General features: G+C 39.9%; 1 protein-coding gene across 3 annotated transcripts in view; it reads right to left on the bottom strand.

The window, feature by feature from the left end:
* Positions 1-27,366, bottom strand: part of RIC1 (RIC1 homolog, RAB6A GEF complex partner 1) — a 93,757-nt gene that overhangs the window by 47,217 nt on the left and 19,174 nt on the right. For 2 of the 3 annotated variants that reach the window (XM_053297563.1, XM_053297565.1), the window contains exons 3-9: positions 24,272-24,348; positions 17,689-17,796; positions 11,283-11,425; positions 10,353-10,486; positions 9,249-9,340; positions 7,856-7,944; positions 1,517-1,661 (exon numbers count right to left, since the gene is read on the bottom strand). In XM_053297563.1, the coding sequence (XP_053153538.1) occupies positions 1,517-1,661; positions 7,856-7,944; positions 9,249-9,340; positions 10,353-10,486; positions 11,283-11,425; positions 17,689-17,796; positions 24,272-24,348 (788 nt within the window). The remainder of the gene's footprint in view (positions 1-1,516; positions 1,662-7,855; positions 7,945-9,248; positions 9,341-10,352; positions 10,487-11,282; positions 11,426-17,688; positions 17,797-24,271; positions 24,349-27,366) is intronic. The other variant, XM_053297564.1, reaches the window with a different exon arrangement.

The following is a 27,366-nucleotide window of genomic DNA, read 5'->3' as shown; positions in this document are numbered from 1 at the left end:
TTTAATCTCCCCCCACCTCAACATTCTGCCCTTGGGCTACTGGGGGGCAGCCGCTGCCTCCCATCCACTTCTCCTCACCCACCGTTTGGACTCCAAGTCCCATTTGCTGCTATCGATCCCATCGAGTTGGGAGGCAGTCTCTGCACCCAGCCTCTGAGCTCCCATTTGCAGGACAAGATCCCACACCTTCACCTATCTCTGCCCACCGCTCAAGCTCTTGTGAAGACTGCCACTCACTTCCTCTGTGGCTGTTGCCCCCTCTGGCCGCTTTCCCCATCACCTCTCCTGCCCGCTGCTCAATCCCATGTGGCGGCAGCATGGGACTCAGAGGGAGACGATTCCTTCCTTCACAAGAGCACGAGTGGCAGACGGAGAGAGGTAGAGGTGTGGGCTTTGGGCAAGATCCTTCGCCTCCGCCTCCCCCATCTGCCACTTGGGCTTTTGTGAAGGAGGGAATCATCACCCTCCGAGTCCCGCAAGCAGGGAAAGGTGGAAGGGTGGGGGGGAGGAGGCAATGGGGAAACGCAGTCATATGGGGGGGAGCAGCAGCCACAGGAGAAGTGAGCAACAGTTAGCGCTGGCTGTGCGGAGGCCTGAGGTGTGTGCACGCATGGATGTGGGCAAGTTTGCATCTGGAAAGGCTGGAAAGCTGAAGGCATTGAATAAGTAGAGAAACAAGCTCAAGATAGTGAAGTTCCCGGAGTTCTCTGTTTCAAAGATGTTCTGTCCTCCTCTGCATCGAGACCTTGGCTAAGGAACTCATAGAAGGTCGATGCTGATGGAGTACTTTCTGTTGAGTTGAATCGAGCATATTCAAGATCCGTTGGGCAGCACTAAGTCCCAAGCCAGCTTCTAGATCATCATTGTCAACCTCAGTGCCAAAAGAGATTGGGGAAGATGTCTGGTGGGAAAGAGAGACAAATCTTACAGGTAGAGATATTATGGTCTTCCACCAGACAAAGTAGGCAGAGCTCATGGTCATCCACTGAGGAAAGTTTTGTGCTGCAGTCGAGACAGCATTTAAAGATCTTTTTCTTATCCACAGTAAATAAAACGGCAATATTCAAGTGCCGAGCAAGACTCCATTTTGTGTGTAAGCTGCTGAACAGCCCGAAGTTGTGCCCGAGAAAAACAGTCCGTTAGCTAGAATAAAGTTAAAACGTTGAGAGAAAGAATAGTCTGGTCTGGTGAGAGTCAGAGGACAATCTATTAATCGTATTTAAATTTTCCACAGCATAAAGTTGTTCTAGTCCAAGGAGCTCACTGTCTGAGGTGCCAACACAATGGCAGTCAGAAAGGAACTGAGGAGAGAACGCTAGCCCACCCATACTGAGCAAATGCACCACGTGCAGGGGCGTGTCTAAGCACCTCAAGGAGATAGTCAATTCTGTCCAAATGGTCCTGCATAGGCGCAGAACCCACTCTTTTAAGTGCAACAGATCACGATCCAGATCAGGAGATTACCAGACCATTGTGCAAAACGTTTCAGTCATCTTATTAGTTAAAATATACTCACGCAAAGTCTCCTCCTAAGGTACAGATAAGCTGGGCACCAAATACACTCCATATGGAAAGGCCTCCACATTCCCAGGTCACCACAACAACACAACTATCAGGAGACCATCTGATTAGTTTAACAGCTCCTGTTTTGTTCCAAATATCTGTTGAAAAAGAAAAAGCATCCACTACATACAAAAAGACTCTGTATTGGTCTCATTTTAAAGATGTGTACCAGGTGTATTAACCAATTAATATTCAAAAAGCATGAGTCCACCACAGGTGCAGTTGCAAGTGGAAGATTCGTACAGATTCAGTCAAGCACATTTTCCGCCCTACACAGCCATAGCTGCAAATGTAGGACACACAAGCAGGGGTAAGACTGAATGGGGGATCTTTGTACATCTGCCACTCTCCAGTCCTGCCCTCCTCTTTGCCTCAATATGAGCTCCTTGTAAGAGCATAACTAACTTCATCAGCTGGAGGGGGGTGGACGCTTGATGAAAAGAGAAAATGGGAGACATGCATAGATTTGTTCTAACAGCTCCTTCTATTGTTTGCATGTGCCCATGCAAATGAGAACAACCAATCTGGGCTCTAACCGAGCCCATGGGAATATTCCTTTCTGCTGGAGCTGCATCCCATATCCAAAATATGTGTTTTATACACATGGTACAATTGTTATTTAATATCACTGCTTAGTTGCTGTAGGCAAATAAATGTTGAAAAGCAGCAGTAAATACATGATCATGATTGAATTTTGATCTTCCAGAATCCCACTTTAATGTTTTGAGCACTCTAGCCACTAGCACCATATCACTACCTGGAGCATTGGGGATATGCATAACCAAAGAAGAATGTGGGACAGAATCTTTTTTAAAAGCCACACCCAATGGGCACTTTGGACTTTAGTTTCCTGAACCTTAGTTTCTGAAAACTGAAGGGATTTTCGAAATTAGTTTGCAATATAACATCAGGGGTAAGGCAGCAGCATCTGTTCAAAGACAATGAGCAAATCTTAATGAGCACTAGCAGGCCCTAGGCTGCAGTTCAAGTAGCTTTCTGGATTCCTGCCACAACTTCTTTCAGGTTAGTAGAGACTCTTGGCACAGAATAAGCAGGTTATAGCTGCCCCCCAGGCATCTGGATCATGTATTCTACCCTTAACCAGCACATTATTTTTGAGAGCATAATCAGGTTTGTATTATTACATGATGTGCTTGATATCAACACACTGATGCTAGGTACACATTTTCACTAACTGACTGCCCCATGTGTGTTATAACTAAAATGCACTCATACAAACAGTAGAAGGGAAGAAGTTGAGCATATTAAATTATTTCTGGAACTGGATTTTTTCTATAGAATGTAATGACAATATTGGAAGCCTGGGATGGGCACTACTTGATCGTTATCTACTTCTAGATCTTAGCTGATTTGCAGTACCTCAGCAAGTAATTCTGCCTTCCTTCTGCCATCCTTCCAGCCAGTTCTACACATCTGATTGACTTGATATACCCCACTTAATCAGCCAACTTCAATCAGTAGGGATTTTTCTTCTTCTTTCTCTCCCTCTCAGTCTCTTTTCCACCCCCTTCCCCTGAAAATCCTCCTCCTCAAATCATCTAATGCAGTGGTTCCCACTGCATTACAAATAAGTTGTAGCTGAGGCTGATGGAAGTTGTAGTTCAGCAACATCTAGAGGCTCCCAGTTTGGGAACCAATGAGCTAATGTCTTTGCACATCCAGGTTCCATCCCCTCCCAATGTATTCCCATCTCACAGCTAAAACTCTCACAGTCAACTTCCGGTTGTAATGCCGGGGCAGCTGGCTGCTCCTCTGCAAAGAGGAGACAAGAAGGAGAAATAAGGGGGGTTTTGAGGCTTCAAAACCCTCCCACGTCGTCCTGGATTAAAGGATTGACCCAAGATAAACCACGATTTCTCATATGCTGGTTATCTGATTCAGGGATTGGGCTGAAAAGCTCGGTTTTTGTCTCAAGGTGATCGGCAGGGAAAAGGATTCCATCTTCGCTTGTCTCCTTCTCAGGAAATCTTCATGACTGAAGCTGCCCGGCAGACAATCTCTATGGCTCGGATATAATTAATGTTTGAAGTTCAGAAGCTCACCTCTTTAGTGAATGATGATGACAAATTGATGAAATTCCTCATGCGTTTCTGGGAAAGATGCTACAGATAAGGCTGTAAGTTTCTCTTTGGACTGAAGAAAGGAATTCTTTCTTTTTCTTTGTTTGCTAAATTCTAAACTTTTAGACTTAAATTGTTGATTAAAAATTTTTAACATTCGGAAAGGATTTCATTAGTGGGGATTGCTATTCTTTAAGCTTAAAGAAGAGACGTTTTGGTGTTTCCTATTTGCTATGGACTCTGCCTATCATTCTCCTTAACCAATGAAAACAACAGATGTTCCACACCACCGTGAGAAAATTCTAAATGCCAGTGATTAGATAGAATCCACGCTGCAGAACTGTTTATACTTGAGAAATAAGCACAGGCTTCTACTTTCTGTTTTAAGATCAAGGACAAACACTGCTCTGCAAGTATTTTTCTTTTCTTAACCCCTTCATATCATTATGAGAGGCAAAGCTCATCAGAGTCAGACGCATATACAAGCCAGGAAACCTTCACTTCCAGATTCAGGTGTGGGGGAAAGCACAACACCTGTAGCTATGGACCAAATGCTCTCTGAGATGAAGCAAATATTGCAATCAAATGCCACTGCCCTCAAACAAGTCATTTGGGATATGACCCAGATGAAACAGAATTTGAATGGATTAAATGATAAAATCTCAAAGATTGATGAAACTGTCATGCAATTAGCACAAGATAATAAAGAATTTAGATTAAGAGTGGAAGCTTTAGAGAAAGATTTGGGATCACTGAAAGATGACAGAGAAAGACTATTAGATCAAATGGCTTTGCTGGAATTAAGACAAAAAGAGAAATTTTTAAAGGTTTAGGGGCATTCCAGAAATTCCCAACCAGAATATTAAGAAACTACTTGGAGAAGAACTTGCACTACTTTTGGGAATTACAGCAGGAGAGATGGAGGCCCAGATTGAGATAGCTTTTCGTCAAAACTCGGATTTTGCCACAAGAAATAAACTAATCAAGGACTGTCTAGTACAGTTCACTACTAAATCAATAGCTGAACGAATCATCCAGGCTCATCTCACCACAGCCCTAACAATTCAAGCTCATCAGATAAAAATTTTGAAGGAAATTCCAGCTAGAATTCTATGAAAACGTAAGGATTACAAATTTTTGACTGATGCATTAAATGCCAAGGGAATACGTTTTAGATGGGAATTGCCAGAGGGACTCTCTTTTTTCTACAAAAACAAGAGGAATAGACTTACTGAGCTCCTCAAAGCACAAGGATTTTGGCGGAAATATAATAAAGATTTATCTTCTGAGCATCCTGTTCCATAAATATATAATTTAAATCAGTCCATATGGATTACAAATACACACACAGAATTTTTTTCTTGGAATCTAAATTTTTAGAAAATCCAATGGGCAAGATTGAAAGATTTTTGGATAAGATATAGTAATTTGGTCAAAGTTATGCTAAAATATGGAACTCAATGAAAAAGGATTTGCAAAGATGGTCTAAAATGAATTTATTTTTAATGAGAAGAACTGCAGTGGTGAAGAACAATGTTTTACTTAAAATGATATTTCTTTTTTAGAATATTTCTATAATTAATAATATGACTTGTTTTAGGCAATGGCAGAAGGATATAATTAAGCTTATTTGGCAGGGGAAAAGATTAAGAATAAATTTTAAAGATGTGGTTTTACCTTGCCAGATTTAAGGTTGTATTTTGATGCTGTTTGTTAGATATGGTTAAAGGAATAGATAACACTGAGAAATTCCAGAGTTTTTGATCTGGAGGGTCTTGATAGACGGTTTGGATGGCATGTTTACTTAGGGTACGGAAAAAGTAAAATATATAAAGATTTTTTGAATTATTATGTAAGAAGGGGCTTAATGAGGGTATGGTTAAAATATAAAAATTGGTTAGAACTGTTTGTATATTAGAACAAAAAATTTCGTTATGGTTAGCTTTGATTGAAGCTTTATTGCGTAAAGAATCAAATATGTATAGTAGATGTGCTGAGGTATTTACAGAGATTCGTAGTATTTTTATGGGAAGAATTGTAAATTAAAAAGCTTAATTGAAATATAAAATTTGGTTAGAGACTGGTTTTAGTATAGATGTTGGACATAATTACAGAAAGGGCAGCCTGGGAAAAATTATGGAAGAGTCATTTAAAACTTATTGTTTGCTATGCTTTGAAGGAGAATTATTATAAAATGATTTATATGGTATCTGACATTAAAAAACTGGCATTAATGTATAAAAATGTTTTAAACAAACGTTGGAAGTGTGGGCATACGGAAGGTATTTGGACCTGTGGGAAGGCTAAGGCCTACTGGGACATGATATATAATGAATTAAAGAAAGTGATTTTTCCCAAGAAGCCAGAATCCTTCCTGCTGGGAATAACACAAGGAGTAATTTTTACAAATGGTTTGACTTTCTTCATGTATGCATCGACGGTGGACAGAATGATATATGCATAGAAATGGAAGAGTGTTGTAGTTAAAGAATTATTTTCCTATTATTGATCTTACAGCAGGATTTGTTTTGAAACGCAGGTTGGGTAGAATAATGATTTTTTTTCCTTTTAACTTTAAAGGTTTAAATTTATGTTTTTTATTACTATTATAATAAGGGTAAATTTTATAGTTGTAATTTCATGAAGAGAGGTGAGCGGGAAGTCCATTTTTGTTTATTATGATGGTTATTATTGTTGAAAATTAATAAAAATTGAATTTGGGATGCAAAACAAACAAACAAAAAACTCTCACAGTCAAACAGCATCTGGGCCGCCTTAACACGGACACACACACTTCACCAAGGAATGAAAAACAAGGCAGCTTGCTTTTTAAATTGGTTGGATGGAAAAGCAGGTGTGGATTTTTTTTTATTTTTTGCATGGAGTGAAAAACAGCTCTAGTTCCAATACTAAAAACAGATTATTGAGCTGGATACATGCTCAGAGTCAACCCATAACTTAGGTGTGTGTCTCGCCTATGACACAATAAAGCAGCATTGGGAAGTTGCAATTTTAAAAAAATCTCAAACAAGGCGTGAATGCATAGAGTAGAACAGAATGTGCGCCTGGCTGTACAGTCTGTGAAGAGTAAAGAGGCAGCTCCTAACTTTAAGCATTTGAGAGATGATATACAATTGTATTCGGTTAATTTATTCTCATTTATATGGGAATCTTTTGAAAGGTATTTCATACATGCATGTATATCACTTGTTTATTCTATCCTGGCAACCCAACATGTGAATTGACTTTATAGCATTATGCTGGAGATGACAGAGTACACTATGGAAGTTGATACTATCTATAATGGTTCGTTCATACATACAAGTCATCATTTGATGTTGCAGTCATCAAGTGATGAATATGCATGTAAGAACTACTTTGGAGACCCTCCTATACATCAGCACTAAAGTTGTTGCTTTAGTTTGTCAAGTGTTCTTTGTTGTTCAGTCTTTTCATTCAGCACTATCCTTGTATATGAAAACATATGCTTACACCTCTCACATACTATATATTATGCTGGAACATATTAGTCACACTAGGTAGGGAGGAGAGCTGGTCTTGTGGCAGCAAGCAAGACCTGTCCACTTTGCTAAGTAGGGTCAGCCCTGGTTGCATATGAATGGGAAACTACATGTGTGAGGATTGTAAGATATCCCCCTTAGGGGATGGAGCTGCTCTGGGAAGAGCATCTGAGGTTCCAAGTTCCCTCCCTGGCATCTCCAAGATTGGGCTGAGAGCAACTCCTGCCTGCAACTTTGGAGAAGCCACTGCCAGTCCGTGTAGACTGAGCTAGATGGACCAATGGTCTGACTCGGTATATGGCAGCTTCCTGTGTTCCTATAATTCTTCATCTCGTAGTAATTTAGGAAGAATTCATTCTTAATCTTGCCAAAATAAAATTAAAATTTAAAATATATATATTTTAAATGTATATATTGCACCAATTGCAGATACAGAAAGAAAATGTTCAGCATCATGTGGACAATATATGATTCAGAAAACTTGCTCAATGTGCAGCAAAGGATTTTCCACTTGTACAAACTAACGCAAAGGAGATAAATGATGAAATCTGCAACTATCCAGATGAAGTCATCAGGATGGTGGGTCACTAGCTATCATTTGTCAAATAAGTAACTGGCTATACTAAATGATAAGCTACATTCAAGAAGAAATACAAAAGTTAATATTAGTTTTAACATGACTAAACTCACCAGGGTATTGTTTGGGTGTCAGCTCCAGTTTATGAGACAGCTGCATGGCCCCTGTGGTATTATCTATCGTATATACTTGCACTGAACCACTGAAAAAGATTATATAAATTGTCAACATTTAAAAATGTGTATTTTCAATCTAAGACTTGCCAAGTTAACATATTAAACCACATCATAGCATTTGTTCTGCAGCATTACCGAACAATACTACAAAGACTGCAGTCATATGTATATTAATTTGGGAGTTAGTTCCACTGTACTCAATGGGGCCTAACAAATTCATAGGAACAGGCTAGATTCAAACCTACAATTGAAAAAATTGCATGTGATAACCAAATAAGGCCCATGAAATTCCACAGTTTGCTCTCAAACCCTATACCTGATTTCAGCTGTAGGCATGAAATGAGCCTTACCAAAGAAGCAATAAAACTAAGCATGATTAAAAGACCATGGGAATACAAGACAGTGGAAGGCGTTTTTATTTTCAAAAAATACTTTCAGTATAAAATTAACCATGATTTTTCAAGTTCAGAATTAATCAGTATATATACATAGCTGATTTCTCTTGGCGATGGTTTAAACAAACATTACCATTCCCTAGTTTAAAGTGTTTTTTTTTATTCTACTAATACCAATGAGCCAAGATCTAAGCACTGTTTCTTGACATTTTATTCAGTAGAAAATTAAAGAGAAAATCAAAGGGAAATTCTGAATCACAGTACCACTGCTTGGATCAAAGACAGTAACTTTCAGGCTAAAGCAATTTGTTGAAATTTACTCCATATTTTCTCTCAATCAGGTAAAAGGCCAATTAAAAATCAACAAAAGCTGTGTATAGGTATGTGCACTGATTATATAAAAATAAATCAGTATTTATAGATCAAGTACAACAGTATGTAACATTCAATAGCTGTCCCCCACCTCACATCAAATCATGCGGGGAGGAAATCCTGCCTATTCTAAGAAATATCTGGTTCCTCCCTCAGCTCATTCAACAGACAACATTGTTTTGATACTTCCAATGTAACCACTGGAATATCTAGAATACTCTAAGGACAAAGAGTTGTTTAACAAGAAGATATATGCAGCACTAAAAGGTAAATTACATGCCACATCGCGGGGATTGCTCTGCAGTAAACAATTGACAGCTTAGTTTTTCCCAGTCTGGCATATGCTTTGCAAAGTGCTTTGCTCCATTAATAACCACATCCCCAGAGCCACTTTCCCTGAGACAGAGCATGTTTTGTATTTTCCTTTACTAAAGAACAAGGGCAGACAACTCTTAACTAGGGGTTCACAAACTTTACATTCAGCTTTGTTTCAGAACACATCTACTGCAAAGAATACACCAATTTCATTCCTTTTATATTCTAGGTTGAGAGACACAACTCACTTTGCACATCCAAATGCCATTAATCTGTATTTGTTGTTTACAGCCACACAGGTTCCATCCAAAACATCTTGTGCCCAAATGCCATGGAGCTGCTGCAAGATATGGTACAAAGACTTTTATCCAAAATAAACTTGTTTCATTTTGAACAGAGTATGTGCCATCTTGAAACTATGCATACTGCACAGTCCCTTAAATGCTCAAATGGGGATGCAACAAACAAGGCTTTATATCCTAAGGTTATCTTTCGTCAGAGACTGAAATCTCAAATGTCAGCTATGTCTCACTGTGTAGTTCTTTGAAAGTGAGGCCTGGTTTATACTTCACTATTCATCTTAACAAGCCCATAGTTGAAGTGTCTCAAAAGCTGTAGTTTAAACACACAGTTCAGTTTTAATAATAAATTTAAGCCAAGCAGTTATTCTGCAAGGCTTGAATTATGCTTCTAACACAATTAATGGAGTACAGAAACTTTAAAGCTTTTACCATGTGCTGTACTAGAGAGAATAAAATATTTTAAAATAATTAATTCACAGAATGCAAAATAAAGGAGATCAATTAATTATATAGATCAAAGTCAGGCAGATAATGTAGAATGAGTGTTAGAAAGCAAGCAGATAAAATAGAAATACCATACCCTTAACTAGACATATATGAATATATGAAGCTGCCTTATATAGAGTCAGACCATTAATTTTCATACAGGTCTCCCCATCCCCTTCCAAATAACTGGGATGAAACACACAAGACATTCTGCATTCAGAGTACGTGCTCTACCACTGAACTGCTCCTCTGACACTGCTACATCAGAACACACTTTGTATTTTACTATTTCTTCTAAAGTTGCCTCTGGGAACTGGTCCATTCAGAATATTAGTAGCCACAAAACTTATAGAAGCAATAACAATAAAGTGTGAAAATCTCATTTTGCTCTGGATTTTCCCTCAAAATAATCCTATTTTTCTTAAACCTGTTGGATTATATGAAGTTTCACAATCATGGATGGTTAATAACAGTCTAAAGGAAGGGAGAAGATATGTTCAATTACAGTCTAGAAAGTGTAACCAAGCAACGAATGAAGTGCTAGGTGTGATAAAGAAACCATACCTCTGCTGTGAATCCACTTGACATTGGTGTAATAAATCCGACTCTACCATCATTAAACACAACAGCAAACCCATCAAGAGTAGCACAGTATTCCATCTCTCTGATATGCACATCTTCAAAACCCAAAAAAGAACCTGGTAATGAACATGGTCAATTATTTAAAACTGCCACTGCCATATGACCAACCATCTCTTTTATCATCTGTTTTATTTACATATAATACAAAGTCACCTTAAGTGGCACAGCAGGAAAGTGCTTGACTAACAAGCAGAAGGTTGCCAGTTTGAATCCCCGTTGGTACTATATCGGATAACAGCGATATAGGAAGATGCTGAAAGGCATCATCTCAGACTATGCAGGAAGAGGCGATGGTAAACCCCTCCTGTATTCTACCAAAGCATGATCCACTTGTGGAACTCTCTGCCACAGGACGTGGTGACAGCCAACAACCTGGACGGCTTTAAGAGGGGTTTGGATGACTTCATGGAGGAGAGGTCTATCAATGGCTACTAGTCAGAGGGCTGTGGGCCACCTCCAGCCTCAAGGGCAGGGTGCCTCTGAGTACCAGTTGCAGGGGAGTAATGGCAGGAGAGAGGGCATGCCCTCAACTCCTGTCTGTGGCTTCCAGTGGCAGCTGGTGGGTCACTGTGTGAAACAGGATACTGGACTAGATGGGCCGTGGGCCTGATCCAGCAGGGCTGTTCTTATGTTAAAAAACCACAGGGTTCTGTGGGTGCCAGGAGTCGAAATCAACTTGAAGGCACACTTTACCTTTACTTTTACAGTATTACAACAAAAGGTGGGACTGTCCAGTACAATAGAATAGGGAATACATTCATAAACTGTAAGAACAGGAAAGAGTTTTAGTATATGTCCCTTTCAGTATATGCCCCATTTCCCATTTATGTCCAATTGGAGAGAAATAAATACCTCTGGAAGAATGTAGGTCCACAGAAAATGGTACTGTACAGAGGTTTATGGCTTTTCTTCCGTTTGTCATGCCAGCCCAGTGAATAAGATGGAGCAAACCATCAGCAGTAGCAACAAGCAGGTCCTCCAACATGGACTGTAAACTACAGGAAAAGTATATTACTCACTACAGTCATTCTAGACCAAACAAATTTATAGCTTACTTTGCTACACAAGTTCATACATTTTTGTATGTTTTTCACTCATATTCATAATGGCACGGGACATTTGCTGCCAATAGAGGAATTTCACCACAATGGCAGATTACTGACCATTTTTTACACAAATCTGAAAATAAAAGCCACATATATGGGATGCTGCTTAGGAAATAGTAGGAGGTAGATGGGAAGTCCCTCTTCCTCTACCCTCTAACCACTCTGAGCTCCTCGGAGGAAAAGCGAGATATAAATGTTAATAGATAAATATTGTCACATCCTGTGTGTATTGGTTTCTAAGGGACATAAAATGTAACCACAACAAATACTCTTTACACTACTACTTTACAAATTAATCTTGCAAAGAGCAGTATATATATATATAAGAACCTTGCTGTAATCCCTTCCAACTACCACATGGTAAAATGAAGCACTTGCCATCTATATATTCAATTCTCTTAGCTGGCATTTGTGTCCTGGATTTGGCGGTGAAACTCTCGCGACACATTGAGAGAGTTCCTGGCCTTGGGTGAGAGTTGCAAGCAAGAGAATATGGCTGCGGTGGCCCACAAAACGGCCTCAGGAGGCGGCCTCGGCTCGCCGCTGGGAGGTGGAGGCGGCAGGACGGCCTGGCCATCCCGGGTAAGGAGGAGGACGACGACGTGGCAGCAACAGTGGCCCGGCCTGGCCGCCGGGAGCAGGAGGCAGCGGCAGGATGGCCAGGCACAGGTGAGGGGAGAGGAGGCACCAGCGAGAGGGCAAGGGGGCGGGGAAGTAAGTGAGGCAGCCTGGGGCGGGAGGGAAACGGGCAGAGGGACTCCCCAGTTCGCCACACAGGAGAAGGAACAGCAGCAGTAGGGCCCTTTTTGGTCCTCCGCCGCCTGGTAAGGAGGACCTGGCTGCTTGCAGCCTGGAGTGGGAGGGAAACTGGCAGCGGGACTCCCCAGTTCACCGCTTGGGAGGAGGAACGGCGGCGGTGGAGCCCTTTTCGGCCCTCCGCCACCCGGTAAGGAGGACCTGGCTGTGGCGTTGGTGAGGTCTGGCTGTAAGTTGCTCAGTGCAGGTGGGGGTGTGGGGCAGGGAGGAGAGGAAGGGAAGGGAGGGCAAGAGAGAGTGGGGCAGGGGGGAGGGAGGCTAGAGAGAGGGTGAAGGGGGCAGGAGGGCGGGTGGGCAAGAGAGAGTGGGGCAGGAGGGAGGGCGGGCAAGAGACAGTGAGACGGGGGGGACGGGACAGCCGGCCCCAAAGAGCGTGCAGATGCTCTGTGCGTGTTGGCTAGTAATCATTATTTTATTTATTCCAATTCCCTTTTCTGCATACCTTGAAAATAGTAGAGTCTGCCTCAAGCTTTGATTTTTATTCCTTCTACATTAGGGTTTAGGGAGTTTCCCAAATAATGCATAGCAATAATTTTTTTGTGTATGTGTGGCAAATTTAAGAAAAGGTTAGCTAGTCAGCTAATCACAGAAGGAGTGCAGCACTGAGCAAACACTGCTGTGTTCTTATCAAATGAAAAGATCATTTGAGGGAAGAGAAAAATCCATTACTTGTATCACTAGCAGATTAGCTTATTTTTACATTGGCTGACCTAATGAACTGTTTCGTGCCAACATGATAAAAATGGAGTGGGGCGGGGTCCAAGTTCATATAATTCCACAATATTTGAAAGTCAGCACTACTGGCAATCCGAGTATTCTGTTCCAAGCTACTTCAATGTTTCTGAAGTATCTATAGTTCTGGTTATTTTTAGTATAATATATTGCAAAAAATTCCAGATTAATGGAATTAATCTAAAACCATCTCTGTATACCACTAAAACCCATCTCTTTATAATAATATTAAATGAGACAGTTAAACTGCTTAAGGCATCTCAAAACTTAACTATTTGAGAGATAAATGATATTATAAAGCATTTTTATATTACTCCATGCTTACAGAAGAGCACGGGACAATAGTAATACTAATGGTTCCAGACACTGATCCGGGTGAGACTCTCTCACACCACTCTCAGTACCAGTTTATCACTGTTCTTTCTGTTAGCCAGCTCAATGGTCACATACCTATCAATCTGGAAGCAAAAGAGAGCAAATTCAAAATGGCCTTGCGAGCTTCCAAGACCTATAGGATGTTTAGGACCAGGGAGTAGGAAAACCAAAGACAGAGGGAGAAAGGCAATTTGCCTGCTCAAGCCCTAACCACTTACAGTAAGAATCCTAGAATAGGGAATTGGGGTTGCGGGAAATGCATGCTGTGAGGGTAAAAGTTACCCTCATATTATACAGGGGTTTTTCAAGAAGAAAGGAAAGAGGACAAAGGACACTTTCCCCTTTCCTACTGTCTTTTTCTCTCCTCATCCCGCTATGAGGCCTGGACACCATACAAGGCTCCTGTTCCTGTAGCAAGTTTTGCTTGTGAAGACTCTCACAAAGAAGACCATGCTGGCATCTAACTGTCAGCAATCTGTCACCTTGTAACATCCAGGTAAACCAGGATATTATACCAAGGTTCCTAGCAATCCAATAATCATAAAGAAAACAGATGTAGGCCTACGTACATTATCTTCAGACGATTCCCATACTACTTTTTCCCACAATAACATATCAAGATATGTGTGTTTTGAGTTTCAAAATGAACATCTCGAGAGAGAACATTTTTAATGGATGCTGCAATGCATTTTGTTTTACATTTTTTAATCAAAATTTGCTACTGATTCAGTTTATAGTACCCAGAATGTTGGGGGCAATATGCTAAATCATTGTAAACCGCTTAGAGAGCTCCGGCTATAGAGCGGTATATAAATGTAAGTGCTATTGCTATTGCTATTGCTATAATGTGCTTTGAAGTATATTGTTAAGGGCTTGACCACCATGCTTATCCATCCGCCATTCAAGATGGCTATTTTTGCAGACAAGATGAATACAGTACTAGCATATATATTTTTATCTGTTGCTACACAGGGTGAACTTTTGCAAACAATTTCCAATCAATATCAATACCAGCTTTGAGCAATTATTTTAAAAATTAATTTATATTAAAAGTTTATTTTATTTATTTATTTGTATTTATTTCATTTCATTTATATACCGCCTGACTCCAAAGGCTCTACACAGTTTACAAAAATAAACACAATAGAAACAGAATAAAACCAACTACTAAACAATCAAAATTTAACATATTCAGAGATTACAGAAATTTAAAAATTTAAACTATTAAACATTTAAAACATTCAGAGATTACTAAAAGCTTGGCTAAGAAAGTGAGTCTTAAGGGCTCTTTTAAAGGCTTGTAAAGATGTTAAGCCACAAATGTCTACAGGGAGCGCATTCCACAGGCCAAGAGCAACTATAGAGAAGGCAAAACAAGCTGGTGGTATTTACAAGACGAGCTGGTGGTATACGGACCTCGTCTCGATTACCTTAATGTGTAGTGAGGATCATGCACAAGGCAGCACTCTCCCAGGTAAGGCTTTAAAGGTAATCACCAGCACTTTGTATTATGCCTGGAAACCTATTGGCAGCCAATGCAGTTGCTTTAAAACAGGCATAATATGGTCTCGACAAGAGACTTCCCCAGAGACCAATCCAGACACCTTATTTTGAACCAACTGAAGTTTCCAAACTACATACAAAGGCAGCTCCATGTAGAGCACATTGCAGTAGTCAAGCCTAGGGGTTACCAAAGAGTGCATCACAGTTGAGGTCATTATCTTCACGGAATGGACGCAACTGTCATATCAAATAAAGTTGATAGAAAGCACTCCTGGCCATTGCCTCAACCTGAGAAACCAGAGTGAGGCCTGAGTCCAGAAGCACTCCCAAGCTACATACCAGTTCCTTCGGAGGGAGTGCAACCCCACCCAGAAAAAGAAGATCTATCACGTCCTTCAAAGTATGACCCCTTACCATGAGTACTTCCTTCTTGCTTGGATTCAGCTTCAATTTATTATCCCTCATCCTGTCCATTACGGCCTATAGGCAGGCATTTAGGGGGGCTATGCTATTTCCTGATGACATCATGGAGAAATAGATTTGGGTGTCATCAGCATATTGTTAACACCTTGCTCCAAATCTCCTGATGATCTCACCCAGAGGTTTCATTTAGATGATAAACAGCATTGGAGACAGGATGAAGCCCAGAGGGTCACCATACAATAGCTCTCATTTCAGAGAGAAACTATATACAAACAAATCCAGCTGGAATCTACCTGAGAGATAGGAACGGAACCACTGCAAAGCAATGCCACCTATTCCTAAATTCCTCATGCGATCCAGAAGGATACCATGGTTGATAGTACTGAAAGCCGCAGAAAGTTTCAAAAGAACCAACAGAGTTACACTCCCTCTGTCCATTCCTTGGTAGAGATCATCCATCAGGCCAGCCAAGGCTGTCTCCACCCCACAGCCCACTCTAAAATCAGCCTGAAATGCATCTAGATAATCAGTATCACCGAAAACTGCCTGGAGTTGATCAGTCACCACCCTCTCAATTACTTTGCCCACCCAAGGAAGGTTGGAGACTGGCCAATAGTTATCCATCACTGAGGGTCTAGGGCAGGCTTCTTAAGCAAAGGTCTCACAGTTGCCTCCTTCAAACATGGAGGCATCCTGCCCTCCCTCAGCGAGGCATTTATGATGTCAACTAGGCCATCTCTAACAAACTCCCTGGCTAGATGTTATAAGCCAAACTGGGCAAGGATCCAAAAGGACAAGTAGTAGGTCGAACACCTCCAAAGAGTTTGTCCACACCCTTAAAAGTAACAAACTGAAACTGACCCATTCTAGTTGAACCAGAGGAGATACTGAATCCCTCTGCAGCTGACCCTGTCATAACCATGGAGCCCAAATCAGCTCAAATGCAAGATATTTTATCCACAAAGAAGTTGTTCAAAGCATAACAGTGGGATAATGCGAAATCCAGATCTCTGTTCAGAGAAGAGGGAACCTGAGTCAATCCCCTCACAACTCTGAACAACTCTGCTGGATATGAACTTGCGGACGCAATACATGCAGAATAAAATTGCTTCTTCACTGCACATATTGCCACAGAATAAGGCTTTAAATGGGCTTTATGCAATGTCTTATCGGATTCAAGTCGAGTCTTCCTCCACTGATGCTCTAGTCTTCTCCCTTGCCACTTCAGCTCCCCTAGCTGTTCATTATACCATGAAGCTAGTTTCAAAGTAGAGTGGAAAAGATGCTAAGGGGTGTCTACTGCCCTGGTAAGCTCCCTATTCCAGGTCTCCACCAGGGCATCAACAGAATCACCAGCAGAATCAAACCAACAACTCTCCAATGCTTCTTGGAATCCTATAGGATCTAGCAGCTTTCTTGGGTGAACCATCCTGAAGAGGTGGGTTGTGGCCCTGAAACCAACCTTAACCAGATGGTGGTCTGTCCATGAAAATGCAGACACTGCAGGAGACACTCCACGGAACACCACCCTGTTCTGAGCAAAAGACCAAATTGAGGGTGTTACCAGCAGTGTGTGTTGGCCCTGTGACCAATTGGGATAGGCCCATAGTTGTCATGGCTGCTATGAGCTCTTGATCTGCACCAAACAAGCCAGCCCTGAAGTGAACATTGAAGTCACCCAACACCAAAAGCCTGGGTGAGTCTAACACAAGCGCCACGACCAGCTCCATCTACTCAGTTAGGGAGTCCATTGGGCAACAGGGTGCTCGGTACACCAACAGAATCCCCAAACTATGCCAAGTTCCCAGGCCAATATTTTGAGATGAAGCAGCATTTCATCGTTGCGGCAAAAGTTAATAACTGCTGCACTTGAAGCAAACAAATAAATTAAGGCTTTTATAACAAACCAGCATTTATTTAACATATGCATACTTCACTCTTCAATACATGCATTTCCTAAGCAGCTAATGAAGTAAAAAATAAATAAATTAAACTATTAAGACAGAGTTGCATTTACATATATATCCCTAATAATAATACATGACCTTAAACTGACATTATTTTCAGATTACAACTTATTAGGTGAATAATGTGATCTTATGCAGAGACTACTGACTGTAGAGGAGGTAAATAGAACTTCTAAAAATATTTATCTCAAATGAGAAGGTGGAAACTTTCTCACATGATTCTATAAATACAAGTGTTTGTAAGTTGTGTAAATCATTTTTCTAGATATTGATACCACGGATTCTGACGTATGTCCAGTAATGGCAGTGAAAGCAATACTGGAAAATTCAGCATACCTGGTTATAGATGCCTGCAAGTCCAACACTTGCTTCTTCTCTAGATTCAATGATGGAGCACACTGTTCTTCCTTATAGTGTGGTGTTCCCTTCATATGCGGGCTTCCTCTTTAAATAAAAAAAAAATCAAGACACTGCACTGAAAGATTTTAGAAGGCAATTTCAGGCATTTCTTGAAATAAAGCTACAAGTTTTGACCAGAAGAGAGGCTATACAATACACTGCATACACAATTCTAGTTAGAAGGTAAACACTTAAGTTTACAGAATGAAAAGCAAAAAACCCCTCTACTATCTTGAGTTGTCTATCAGATGGCATCATTTTTCACCGTGAAAGTGTAATGGGAAGGGCTTTGTCCAAATGCAGAATGCATTACTTGAATTATTTCCATTTTTGTGTCAACTTAATTGTAAAATTATATCCATAAAATCCTCACTGTATATCTGAATATTTAGCAGTTTTAGTTTAAAATATTGCTAACTGCAGCAGCACCCAGACCTGAAGAACAGCGCTATACCAGCAGCAGGTTCCTTTTATGAACAGAAGGAGAGCTGCGTTTGTGCAATGGGTTCTTGAGCAAACAGAAGGACCCCTTACATGTGTGTAACTCTCCTCCCATTCATGGAATGAGCTTCCACCAGTAGTGCAGCATTGTGCAAAAGGTCTGGTGCCATCTTCTATTTTTTAGGAAACCAGATGGTAAGGTAGGGCTTTGCAAAGTTGCCTCTGGGATGCCAGCCAAATAGCTCTATGTTAAGTTGTGTATAAATACTGTACATATATTTTCTAATGTATACTAATGTATATAATACTACATTCTACATGAAAGTAATTCTCAACTGTGCTTGGAAAGATTCCACTAGGAAACAATCAGCATTATAGTTGCCACAACAATCTAAACTCACTTCTATTGTGTGCAAGCACTGAAGGCTCTGTGATCCTATGGGTACAATTATTTCTCAGTTATATTCCCTTGAATTACCTGCAGATTTTTTTTTCTATAAACAATTTATTCAACACCACCACGATTCAGGAGAACACATTACTGTTAACAGCGAACAATACTTTTTGTTTCACTGATCATCTGTCAGATAATCAAACTGTAAGAACAAACCATTTTGCAATAGAATCCAAGCACTGAATCAGTTCAGTAACTCTAAGACTATTTTTACAAGGAAAGAGGAAGGCTCATGGATGTGGATAAAGTGATGGACATTCTTTTTTTAGTACTGTCCAGGTTTTTCAGGACAAAGCTATTCTAAGTAGATGAATGTTCTGGAGTTCAGTAAGGTATAATTTCCTCCAGCATCAAGTTAAGAAATCAAGAGTCCCAAAACCACAAATTCAGTCTCTCTTCCATAGCTGGACCAGAACTAGCCTGGCAAGGGTCCAGGAAGCTGATAGCATCAAGGTATGCCTCAAGTTGTAACTCAATGGCCTTTCCAAAAAGGAAGGTGTTGAGGCAATCATCATAACTGGTCATGAAGTCAATGCAAAGAGCTAGTTCTCTTAGTAAAAGTTGAATTGCTAGCAATTTAAGATTTGGTGGCATGCTGCTCTTCTTAAGGCACTAATATTTTCATTTCTTTTCAAGAGACCCAGTTTCCCCTAAATATCTCTCTCACTAACTAGGATAAACATTAGCCCTATGCCCCACTTCCAAGCTTCCCTTTAGTCCTGGACAGTGGTGGACAATTGCTGCTCCAAAGGTCAAGCCTACACCTTTCAAACCTCAAACTCTGCCCTTGTATGAAATCTGGTAGACCTCACATAAGGTCTACCAGATTACCACATCAAGTGATCTGTCAAAAATATCAGACAACAGGTTTTCTGACCAGTATTCTAGTCACAGAGGCAAAGAGAAAAAGAAAAAAAGATCAGAACCAAAGTCCAAAATAAACATATTGGCATGTATACTGGTCACCACAATTATCAGGGTGACCTCAACATATATTTATTTATTTAACACATTTATATACCGTCCTATATAAAATCTCAGCATGGTTTACAATCTAAACAAACAGCAGCTAAAACCCAAAAATCATATAACACAGATTAAAATTACTGCAACTAAAACTTTAATTTAAATCATCACCATCAACTAAAGCCTGATGAAACAAGTGTGTTTTCAAAAGTAGTTTTAAAACAACCAGAGATGGCTGTCTCAAAAAAGAATTTGACAAGCTTGATTAAAGAGTCCAGAGGGTAGAAGAGCAACTACAACAATCCTCTTCTACAACAGAGAGGAACTACAACAAGGAATAAACAATCCACATCAAATGAATTGGGCGCCAATACTTAAAGTAGGCCATGGCATCTTTATAGGTCCTTGTCCAAAGTGGAATTATCTAGGCAAATACCAGCCAAATGCCTGATCAAGGCTTAGTGTGTGTTTACTATTGATCTCAGCTTTAACAGCAATAGAAAAAGACAGGAGCAACTGTGACAAACACCTTGAAATCTACTAGTATGAGATGAAAAATGTGGCACATCTGTTACTTGCTGGTTTTCTTTGCCCCCAGTGAATTTTCTATGCCTTCAGCCCCATCTAGCACAACTTCAAACAGGTGCCCCCTTCCCCAATTCCTCCTATTCCCTGGCACCCAGCAAATAGTCTTGCCATTGGCAGGAGTTCCTAATAGGACAAGTACTGAGGGCATGTTCCTGGGATGACCAGGACCAAAGTAGATCAGGAATGTGGCAAAGGAGAAGCACAGTCCTGCCTCACCTGCCATTTGTCAGACCCCAAAACTACCCCTCAGTCCAAGGCAATGGAAGTTCTGGAATACACAGGCCAGGAGACCTTCCGTAGTATCCCATCAGTTTTTCCTGCCTCTCCCTTGGCATCAGCAACTGAAGAGGAATGCAGCATATGCAATGTGGTCACCAAAAACATTTTTTAAAAAAACATGCTTAGATATTCTGTTGTAAACCACTCAGAGACATGAGTTTGGGCGGTATAGAAATGTGTTTAAATAAATAAATAAATAAATAAATAAATAAATAAATAAATAAATAAATAAATAAATAAATAAGGCACACTTCACTGAGAGCCTGCTTTAGTATTTCAATTGCTTTGACCTTTAAACTACCAGTGAATGTTGCCAACAGAAACAGGAAGGAATGCTTCGCCTGCACTGCCACATCAGCAGTTGCTGTGCTTCTGTCCAAATTCTAAGCTACTGTAGCCACCTCTGAAAGGGGTCTAAAAGAGAAGGCAAAGGTCTCAATGTTATTCATAAAGCCAGCAAGAGTCCCACAGTGTGAAAAAGTCTCAATGCAATGCTTCTAAATTGCTGGCATTTACAATAACTGACTCTTGCAAGATTGGGATTCATCTGCAACTAAGCTTAATGAGGGTTTTATGTTACAACTGCAGCAAATGCACCTTTCTTGTAAGAAATAAAAGTATGCCTATATCCCTACTGATCTTCCCTGAATAAAATATCTTAAAATCCTGAATTCACAAAATTTATTATTGCTACAAGTTTACACATGCCAGACTCAGTTTTTGCCTAACATGAAACTTACACCAAATGGGATATCTGCATCCCAGATGCTTACACAAAATAATGTATTTTGGTATGTCGGTTTCTAATGCTATTTTGATTTGGCTTCATTTACTACACTTTAATTGGTTTTCCATCATCACACACTAAAATGTGGTTGAAGACTGAACTGCGTTCTTTGTTCCCACACTGGGGAACAGCATCCAAGAACATGGGCTTAAAGCCAACACTGACAATGCTCCAAGTTCCATTCTGAACTGGAAGACAGACTGAGGTGCTGGAATGGTGCCACCTATAGTTCTGGCTCCATTCAAATACCAAATGCTATTAATTCTTCAGGTTTACCCTAATGAATTGAGTAGAACAGCCTAGCTGAAGAAGTCAACAATCCCTTAAAACCCAACAATATTACTGCCAGCAAGAAACCTTCATAACACTAGGAAACCAGTTTCACATGAAGTCTCTGAGGGTCTTTCAACACATGTCTCAACCAGATGTTAGATTTTGGACAATACTTCCATAAATCTCTTTTCAACAGCAGTAAAATATACAGGTGAAACTCGGAAAATTAGAATATCGTGCTAAAGTCCATTAATTTCAGTAATGCAAATTAAAAGGTGAAACTGATATATGAGACAGACGCATTACATGCAAAGCGAGATAAGTCAAGCCTTAATTTGTTATAATTGTGATGATCATGGCGTACAGCTCATGAAAACCCCAAATCCACAATCCCAGAAAATTAGAATATTACATGGAACCAAGAAGACAAGGATTGAAGAATAGAACAATATCGGACCTCTGAAAAGTATAAGCATGCATATGTATTCAGTATTTGGTTTGGGCCCCTTTTGCAGCAATTACTGCCTCAATGAGGCGTGGCATGGATGCTATCAGCCTGTGGCACTGATGAGGTATTATGGAAGACCAGGATGCTTCATTAGCGGCCTTCAGCAATTCTGCATTGTTTGGTCTCATGTCTCTCATCCTTCTCTTGGCAATGCCCCATAGATTCTCTATGGGGTCAGGTCAGACGAGTTTGCTGGCCAATCAAGCACAGTACACTGTATACTTTTCAGAGGTCCGATATTGTTCTATTCTTCAATCCTTGTCTTCTTGGTTCCATGTAATATTCTAATTTTCTGAGATTGTGGATTTGGGGTTTTCATGAGCTGTACGCCATGATCATCACAATTATAACAAATTAAGGCTTGACTTATCTCGCTTTGCATGTAATGCGTCTGTCTCATATATCAGTTTCACCTTTTAATTTGCATTACTGAAATTAATGGACTTTTGCACGATATTCTAATTTTCTGAGTTTCACCTGTAATCCTATCTGCAAACAATCAATGGGGTAACTGATCTGCTGAGTTAGGACAGTCTGCTGTTGCTCTCTCCCTGCTTGCTTTTTTTTAAAATCCAGGTAGAAACACACTCCATGAGAAGGAAAAAGTAGTATTTAAAAATTCATAAGAGGGCAAGGTAGTACCACAAGAAGGCAGGAACATTCTTGATAGTATACATTACTTTCTCATGCAGTTGTACTTCAAGAGATTCTAAAGTCAAATAATTCCTAACACCAATTTTAATGGCACAACTAACCTATAGTATATTAATATATCAATATTAATATATCAAGGAAAATTTAAGAAAATATTTTCAGTCTATTAAAGTGAAATCTAGCTGAAGGTTTAAACTTATAGGTTAAATGTTACAATATACAGAAGCGGTAATGGAAAGCACTCAGTATTTCTTGGGAATAGATCTGTGACATGATATCAATTTTAATATTAATCCATTTGACTCTATGGAACCAGCTTTCATCCAATAGAGATCCATGAATAGAAGAGTACCATTCCTCCCTAAGTATATAGGCAACAACAACATTTATCTACTTCCTGCTAAGTGCTTAACATGTATTAAAAGAACCATTTATTTTGCTGGCCATTAGAACACAGAACACAGTAGAAATAAAGGTAAGCCTGAGATATACACCTGGCCTGACAGGAGTAAAGATAATGGACTGAGCATTATTTAATACGTTTATGTGACAGAAGGTAACATAAGATCCTGCTGTTTACAGTTATTGTAATCATAAGAACTATTATTTATAATTATATAGCTTATCTATATCAACCCTTGCTTTGCATTACATCTAAATCATGCTGTAAGTTTCTTGAGACACTAGCAGTTCCTTAATGGCAGAGTGATATTCGGGAATGATGATATTTAGTTAATAGCATTTTAGATGGATCAGAAACACAGAATATCAAGTGTTAAACAATGTGCAAAGGATTTTAGCATTCACATTTAAGTTGATTAAAAGAAAAGTCTATTCAATTATGGACTATACCATCTTCCCTTCAATTAGGATAACTAAAAGCATATAATGAAGAAGGGGTCAAAAAAGTGTCCTTTGTTCTACTTGCAGGACAGCACAAGCTATTTGTGCAGTGTGGCAGAGAAAGGCAAACTCTGTTCTAGCACTTCAATTTTATTAACACCCACCCACAGTAAAAACCAAAAGCAGCAGCCAATAAGCCAGCAAAAGAGTATATATAAAACCATCACAAACTATGATGCTTCCAAAAACTTGGACAAAGTTTTTAACTGACACCTAAGAGATAATATAGGGCCCTGACAAAAAAGCCTGGGCAGTGTGCTCCAAAGTCTGGGGCCACCATACACAAAAAGGCTTCATCTCTTGCTTCTGAAAGCGGGGGTATCAAAAACAGAAGATCTTTACAGACGGAGTCCTCATCTGGCAGCACATTGCTACTCAGATGACCTAAAAAGCTTGATGAAGGGACGTGGTTTTTTTTGTTTCCTGTAGTGAAATATATGCATTGTTGCATATTATTATGTAAAGATTAGCTTAATTAACAAGTTTTGTACAAGAAAACATCAGGCAACAATGCAAGGTCCCATGATTTATAGCTTCCCCTTCCATGACAGCTTGTAACACAAAGCATTTAATAAGTTACTTCAGTTCTTTAACATGTGTACAATGAGAATATTTAAAATTATTTCAAGAACTTTGCAGTGGAAACAAACATTTATGGCAGACTTACTTCGGATAAACCGGCTCATAAAGGTACTTCTCTCTTGCTGATGGAAGATTAAAAAACAAGATGTAGCCATTTGCAGTCTGAAAAAAGATTAAAATAAAATATGTACTTGGTAAAAATTTCATGAATAGCTAGAATCATTTTAAAGACCTTTATGTATATTTAAAATGAACAATATGGTAGCCAAAGAAAATATAAAATTTTTCTCCATTATCACCATGAACTTCAGGACAAAAGCTAAAAACAGAATATGCAATGAGACTACAGCATTCACACGATGGTAAACTGATGCTTAAACCCAGAAGACCATTGAATACCATAATGCTATAATATAAAACTAGCTGGCCTGGCACAGAGTATCTGCACACTAGTTGTCCCTAGTGCAGAGAGCCCTGAAATGTCATTTGGGTGGCAAGAGGGTCCAAAGGAGGAGGTTTTGCCCCCTCCGCCACCATCCCCACTTCGGTCACCCCTCTTCTGTGCTCCACTGACCACGTCTCCACCGCCATGCCATTCTTTCTGCGCGCGCACACAGACACACTGAACGATCCAGCCCCCTGCCCTAAGCAGCCCAGGTGGGCTCACAGAGGGAGCTTTTGCCACCCCCTCTGCTGCCATCTCGGTCTAAGGTGGTACGTGTCAAGCCCCACCCTCATGTTTTCATTGGCTGCGGCTGTAGCAAGGGCGGGGATTGCCACATACATCCATACACATACACACACATACACAGAGAGGCAAAATTAGAGGTAAGCATATGTAAGATTGCAGCCATGGTTATGATAATATACTATTGAAGAACTCACTGTAAAGTTTAAATGAATATCCAATTTATTTATATTCCTCAATTACATTATAGGGATGTTGGTTTTCTGAACCTTTTCTCTTAAAATGTGTTTCTATATGATAAAATTAAGATCTATGTACTAGGGAGCAAGAGGTTGCTGGTCTGAATCCCCACTGGTATGTTTCCAAGACTATGGGAAACACCTATATCGGGCAGCAGCGATACAGGAAGATGCTGAAAGGCATTATCTCATACTGCGTGGGAGATGGCAATGGTAAACCCCTCCTGTATTCTACCAAAACAACCCACATGGCTCTGGGGTCGCCAGGAGTTGACACCAACTTGATGGCACAACTTTACCTTTACTAGTCAGGATCCAAGAAGCTACTTCAGAGTTTGGCTATGTCCAGTGTGACACCCCCCCCCCACACCCCTTGTTCAACCAGGGAATTTGATCACCACTTCAGAATCCCCTCAGTTTCAAACAAGTGTTCCCATAAGCCAAGGGGCAGGGCTGCTGCTTATCAAACACTCCAGTGCAAGACTCCTTTGTGTGTGCAGAACTAGTTGGGTGGACCTTTGAATCCAGGACACTTTCTTCACCTAGATAATTATACAGGATGACCTCAATATTCGCGGGGGTTCCATTCCTGGCTGCAACCATGGATACAGAAAGCGCGAATGTCAAGGCATTGGGGTCTATGGGATCATGGGCATTAGGTTCCCAATCGGGAAAGTTGTAAACAATTGCCAAAAAGCACCCAAATTTAGCGGTGAGGGGATGTGGGGGGAAGCTTCTTACCGTGCTTTGCTGCTCCCCCTTCCGAGTTGCACTGTATCCCAGAATGCCCCCAAATCAGCTGCAAATCATTCATTAAAAATTGTTTTTATTTAAAACGGAGCCATGTTGAGGCTCTGAGAACAAAATGGCAGCTGGAAATCACTTCCACAGTCATTTCCGGCCACCCACAGCCCACAGGTGCACAAAATCAATGTGTCTCTCTCCACCCCTCCACATATGGCGAGGTCAAGTATCTTTCACCCGACCACAGATACGCGAATCCATGGATATCGAGGCCCAAATGTACCTTTCTTTTGCATACTACAATATTACAGTGTGGATTATTTTTAATTTTAAACTACTGTACCTTAAGGAATAGTAGCTTGCAGCTCTCCTCTACCACTATATTCTATTGTAAATGTTAGAACAAAATGAAGCCATTTATATTTGAAAACTTTGTAAGTATACCAAATAATACAATTTTATCTGCTAAGTTACACATAATGAATTTCATGATCTTACTGCAGCTTAAGTTTAGGTTTGATGAAAGAGTATTACAAATATTCAGTTCTCCACCCAAGACTTCCAGAAATTATACATTTCTAATTTGCATAAGCAGAAGAATCCTTACTCTGAAGTTTAGAAAGGGTGGAGGGCCAGAGTTCAAAAAGTGTAAGGAACATGAGCATGGTTCAAAGGGGATTATGTTTTTCAACTATTCTATTATAAAATACTTTCTTTGTGTGTATGTGGATTTGAGTTGGCTAGGTACAATCCTAGCAAACTAAGCTGAGAGTAAATATCCTGTAATATAGCTTCAGTGTAAGTTTGTTCAGGAATGAAGTACATAGTTTAGTATCAGGTATAAAACAACAGAGGATCAAGAGGGTCCTAAATCAAGAGGAAGCAGCAAACAGCAAACAAAATTCAAGTGAGAAAATACATTTTAACTTGGCTACTCCATTTCTGTTACTGAAGACTAGTTGAGTATACTTCTTAAAGCAACAAGGCTGAAAGAGAAACATGAAATATTTCAGATTTCTTTCTAAGTACCGTTTCCTGTATTTCAAGGATGTAGAAGAGGGCATATACCTGCTAGATTATTTCACTACCTATTCTACTAGCAGCATTTCTCTCTTCACTTTTAGAAACAAAAACATCTGCAATGCAATTATTGTTACTTGGGGTTGTTTTCTAATTAAATTTAATGCTTGTGGAACAAGAGGTACAAAATGTAAGTTAATACTATCTATTCCTCTTGCTTGCTTTCCTAGGCAATCTTTAAATATTTACACTCACTGTTATCTTAAGCCAGCAGAAAGAGTAAAATAATACTAGAGAGAACTGTGATCCTGACATTAACATACAAAAGGTCTTCTTAAATTCCATCCTCAGTGCAAGCTGATAATGTTGCAGGGTTCATTTCTGTCCATGCTGCCATCAAAATTACCCTGAACTAACCATAGTTAACCAAAGTTTTGCCATGACTAGTATAGTTCAATCATGTTTGTATTTTATACCAACTTAATTAGT

Source organism: Hemicordylus capensis, chromosome 2 (assembly GCF_027244095.1).
Source record: "Hemicordylus capensis ecotype Gifberg chromosome 2, rHemCap1.1.pri, whole genome shotgun sequence".
In the NCBI taxonomy this organism is placed as follows: domain Eukaryota; kingdom Metazoa; phylum Chordata; class Lepidosauria; order Squamata; family Cordylidae; genus Hemicordylus; species Hemicordylus capensis.
Note: the sequence above shows the minus strand (reverse complement) of the source record. Positions and strands in the feature narration are given on the sequence as shown.